This window comes from Solanum tuberosum, unplaced genomic scaffold (genome assembly GCF_000226075.1).
Source record: "Solanum tuberosum cultivar DM 1-3 516 R44 unplaced genomic scaffold, SolTub_3.0 scf00384, whole genome shotgun sequence".
Taxonomy (NCBI): Eukaryota; Viridiplantae; Streptophyta; class Magnoliopsida; order Solanales; family Solanaceae; genus Solanum; species Solanum tuberosum.
The window spans coordinates 559,880-565,346 of record NW_006239308.1 but is presented as its reverse complement, the minus strand read 5'-3'; the positions used below and the strand labels follow the sequence as shown (position 1 = coordinate 565,346).

The 5,467-nt window shown below is 32.0% G+C and overlaps 1 protein-coding gene across 1 annotated transcript; it reads left to right on the top strand.

The window, feature by feature from the left end:
- Positions 1-350: 350 nt before the first annotated feature.
- Positions 351-1,114, top strand: LOC102593545 (PRA1 family protein D-like). The gene has a single exon (XM_006362134.2). The coding sequence runs from the start codon at positions 434-436 to the stop codon at positions 938-940; it is 507 nt and encodes a 168-aa protein (XP_006362196.1). The 5' UTR covers positions 351-433; the 3' UTR covers positions 941-1,114.
- The last annotated feature ends 4,353 nt before the right edge of the window (positions 1,115-5,467 follow it).

The window sequence follows — 5,467 nt, the reverse complement described above, 5'->3', positions numbered from 1 at the left end:
AAACTTTCCTTTAAAAAAAAAAAAAAAAAAAAACCTACTCCTTTCCTTCCTTTGCTTCTAAATATAAAACTCGTGAATCCTCATTTATATTGTTAAAGGATAAGTTTTTAACTAGTCAATCTAAAATAGAATAAAGTTTATAACCTGACCATTAAAAGATTTTGATGCCTTGTTTAAAGCTGGATTTCAAAGTAATTATATTTTCAAACTTTGACTTTTAAGTCTTAATAAAGATAATGGACTATTTTGGACCTTTTCTCGAAAGTTTAGGTTCTAAATCGATATTTAGCAATATATTTGGGGTGCAATTGAAGACAATAGAAAAACAATAAATTCCAAATTTACTTATAAACCCATTTACTTCAGGTCTTCTTATTCCTCATTTACCGAATCAGCTCCATTTCCGACCCGAAAAAAGAGAGTAAACTTTCCGATGTCTTCTCCTCCACCGGACGCCGGAACAGTCGCCGTCGTCACTGTCCGACCGTGGCCGTTATTCATAGATACAGCCGCCCTCAGCCTCCCAATCTCAGTATCCGACGCAACTTATCGGATCAATAAAAACCTCCGCTACTTCGCGGGTAATTACGCGCTAATCATCCTCTCTATCCTATTAATCTCCTTAATTGTCCAGCCAATTTTACTTGTGTTGTTCCTAATCATCTTTGTCGGTTGGATTTACCTTTACTTCTCTCGTAATGAACCTTTGGAGCTGTTCGGTTTCGATATCGATGATAAGTTCGTGTTAGGGTTTTTGACTTTGGTGACTCTTGTTGCCTTGCTGGTTGCTAAAATTTGGATGAACATCTTTGTCTCGATTGGCTTTGGAATTGTGATTATGTGTGTTCACGGTGCACTTAGGGCTCCGGAAGATCAGGAGGATTCGCCGTATGGTGCTTTGCTATCGGAGAGTCCGAGAGGAAATTATTCTATCGTTTGAATTTCATGATTGATGTAGGTAAATTTTTTTCCTCATCGGGATGTGGTTGAATTGTAGGAAAAACTTGAGTTGATTATTGTAACTAGTATTGTTCAATTGATGAAATTGGTTTGATGAAGTTCTCAAAATGCAGAGAGTTGAATATATGAAAATTGCGGATTTTATCTTCTTTGATGCAGTTGAATTCATTTGTTAGAAAATAAAGTGGTATTTTTTGTATTTTTTGCTAAGTGATTATTATGGGCTAGAGATAAACTGTGAAACTTAGTTTAGATTGGAAATGATAGCTTCATTGCCATTAATGTTTGAGATGGTGAATACTAGACCAAGAGGAGACTATACTAATGGTTGAATTTCAAGGCTTAGTTTTTTTGAATTGGTATGTGGTTGAGTTTAGTGAAAATTTGAGTTGGCTAGTGTAATTAGTATCATTAAACAGATGAAATTGCTGGTTGAAGCTTTCACATGCAGAGAGTTGAATTGATGAAAAGATTGAGGCTTTTCATCTTTTCTTGATGTAGTTGGATTCTCTATTGGGAAATAAAATGGTTATGTTTCTCATATTTTGTATAATGATTGTTTTAAATAAATGATACGATCCATCCATAATTAGGTGAGGTAGTTCAAACAATTAAACATTCGGCGTCAAATGTTTCCATGTGCTTAGTCCAAGAAAAAACATATGCATGCATGTAAGGAGCTGTATTGCAGTCCAAATTAAATACGTAAGTAAAAGTGTCTTCTTTCTAATAGTTTAAGCAGATGACATAGTTAACATAATTTAACAAGAGCAGCTGTGAGAAGTTAGTTTGGATTGGAAGTAACTAGTTGCATAGGCAGTGAAAAGTGAAAACTGCTTCTGTTGTTTTTCTGGTGCATGACATGGATATGAATGGTTGTTTAGTCGTAAAAGCTTGGTTGACTATCAATTTAGAGTTGGTTGATTTGGAGTTAGATGGAATTGTAGGTTTGTATCCAGTTCTAGGTAACTCTGATTGTCACATTGGTTCTATAAGCTTACTCTGCTTGTACTTTTTTCTTGCCTATTGTTGATAGTGGGTTATTTATAGGTGGATATTTGTTTCAACTGATAAACCCAAAAACACAAATAGGAGGATATTAATTTTCAATATCAAAATAAAATAAAAACTCTGATTTTGTTTTTCAGTAGAAATAGAGGGTATATGTCTCAATGGTATGGTAGTTCGTAATTCTTCGTTTTACATTTCACAAATTGTGTTGAAAGAAATAGTATATCTAAACCATCTTGTGTTTAATGGGACTGCAAGAGTGAAAGATGAAGACACTCCGGAATTCTAATTTTGCTTCTCTTGCTTAGAACTCAGTATATGTGTGTGTGATTCTGCTTTCTGTTGCCTGTTCCTTTTAGTAGCTCTATTCTTATAGCGCCAACATGTGCATTGTTTTAAGTTTGGCTGAGAACCTCTAGACCTGTAGCTTTTAGCATGAGTTGGAGTGGAAATCGGCATTTCATTTGCCTTCTAGGTTCAAATTCTTTTTTCATCATACCTGCATTATATTTCCAGCCTGGTTGGGACCTCAAACACTGTAGACTAAGCATGAGTTGAACAGAAACCAACAGTTCCACTTGCCTTCTAGGTTCAAATTCCTGTTTATCCTGTTCTACACCCCCCCCCTCCCAAACCCAAGATCTGTGAAGGAGCTGAAGTTAATTGGTGACCTGCTGGAAGCACTTCTTGATTCGGAGACTGAGGGAGGCTAAATTTGTACATTAAGTTCCTTCAGACACATAGTGCACCTTCAAAGAGGCTGCCCCTGGGTGTGTTAGTGGAAAGTGCTCCAAGTCTTGTGTCATGCCTCATTGGCAAGGCACAGACCCTGCAGTCCGCAAGGTCATTTAGTATCAATACATAATTAGCTTGTATTCCTAGAAAACCCCTATTCCTTCTACCTCAAATCAGAACATCTGGAGCCCAAATATCACTCTCTTCGTCGAACCATCTTCACTTGCTTTGTTGGGTAAGGTAATTCTTTTACAAAAGTTGTCTGGTATCGACTAAATTTTGTTCTATTCTTGATCTCTTGCATCCTCAATCTTGCAAAGTTGATTCTTTGTTGCCTGTTGATAAATTCTCTTTATTTGTAGCTTGTTCTTGTGTTAAAATCTTCCCCATGTTAAATGCACTGGTACTGTATCTGACTCTGGTCTCTAGTCTTTCTATATGAATGGTTCGTCTTGAACTGGTTCTTTCAGTTGCTTATTCTCGTCTTTTTTCATTCTTTCCATGGGATAGATGAACAACTTTTTTTGAAAACCCATCAAGATGCAAAAACTCTCAACAGAAGTAAATCTGTTGTGTCCTGCTAGTAGAAATTGAAACATTTTGCTAAAATTTGCATCATAACCTTATTAGAGGTACTTGAATGGTTGGTTTGTTAATGAAGGTTTATTTGAGATATCTGCTTAAATGTGGAGAATCTTCACTTATACACAAAAGAACAGTAAAGGAGAATAAGAATCTTATTTCTCCTTTTTTGATAGTTGGAATCAGGGGCAGAGCTAGAGGGACAAAAGAGTTTTATCCGAACCCTGTTTATACGAAAATTATGCTACATATACAAAGATTAAATTATTTTTTCAAGTAAATATATATATAGTAAATGTTCAACTTTTTTGGTGAAAATTCAACCTGTCGAATGAAATCCATCTTCGTTCAGAATCACATTCGACCCATTTGGTAGTAGTGAGATTGTGCCACCCCTTCACCACGAAAATATAGTTTGTTTCATTGGTGGTGGCCGGAAGGGTGGCAAAATGAAATAACGTTTTGGGGGAAATATTAAAATTTCACGTACAAGTAACATATGGATGTAATATTCAAAATCTTAAATATGATTGGTAATATTTGTCATCCTAGCCAACTATATATCACACATATTATAGAGTGTTTAAATAGAAATTTGTCATTGGTTGATAACAAACAATGACATATGATGCACCTCTTTTGTTAAATGACTCGATAGTATCATTGAAAGAGAAAATACAACGTCTTTAATAGTAAAATTCATCGTATAAATAATATAGATTACACGGTTACATGAAAATTCATAATTATCGAGTAATCCAACTCTCTCAACTTGTTCAAGGAATCAAAAGAAAAATGAAAAGAAAATATTGAAAAAGATATTTTACGAGAGTATATTCCTTTTCACACCTTAAAAAGTGTTTTTTTTTGCTCAAATTTACGTCTTTGAATAAAATATATGCAATGTAAGTCACGTGGGCTGCGTTATGTTGCTAGCGAGAGATAATCATTAAAAGTATCTGAGAAGTGCACGAGGATAGAATGAGATGTTCCAGGTTTTTTTTTTAATTAAAAAACTTTGTATAACTAAAAATGGTGAAGATAAAAAGATATATGATATTAAGTGGCTGGCATTCATATCGATTATCTATTTGTTACTAGTTCAAGGAGAAAACAAATAGATATATGCAATAAATTCTTTTATTGATTTATTTATTTCACATTTTTAGCAATGTAATTTGAAAAATGGATATCACAATCAAGTTTTGATTGATATATAAACAATGCATATGCTCCACATTTTTGTTAAATGACTCGATTGTAATAAAGAAAGAGGAAAAATGCATTTTACGTATCAATTCTTGATTGAAGAAAGAGGAAAAATGCATTTTAGTCTAAAATATTAAAAATGTGTTTTGACACATCTCTTTGGCCAATGATCCTATTTATCTTTTTTTTTTATTTATTGTAATTTTACTATATTTCTTTTTATTCTTACTATTAAGAAAATGTGTCAATTACTATTCCCTTCATTATTTTCTATTATTTATTATAAGAATTTAAATACCTCAAACTTTACTACTCCACTTATTTCTATTATTTATTATAAGAATTTAAATACCTCAAACTTTACTAATCCACTTATTTCTATTATTTATTATAAGAATTTAAATACCTCAAACTTTACTAATCCACTTATTTCTATTATTTATTATAAGAATTTAAATACCTCAAACTTTACTAATCCACTTATTTCTATTATTTATTATAAGAATTTAAATACCTCAAACTTTACTACTCCACTTATTTCTATTATTTATTGTAAATTTAAAGGCAAAAATATTTATCACTTAAATCTTTCATTTTCTCCTTAAAGAGTCTAATGAAATGTCATTTCAAGTAGCTTGAAGAAAATTAGACCATCCATTTTAACTCTCCTAATTATGAGATTTCTCTTTTTATCTAATTTCAATAATCTAAAATATTTACGTAATTAATCAATTAAATAATAAGATAATTGCTCACTAGATAAATTTAAAAAATGGAAATGTGTAACTCTCCAAAAAAAATAAAAATTAACATCCATTTATATTATTACGTTTCATGATGAACCTATGATTAAAGTTGGCAGTAAAAAAGTTGCACTAGCCAAAAAAAAAATATTTTTTAATTTTTTTCATATGTTCTTATTTATTATATTAGTTTAAAAAATAAAAATCACAATTATTATTATTATTTA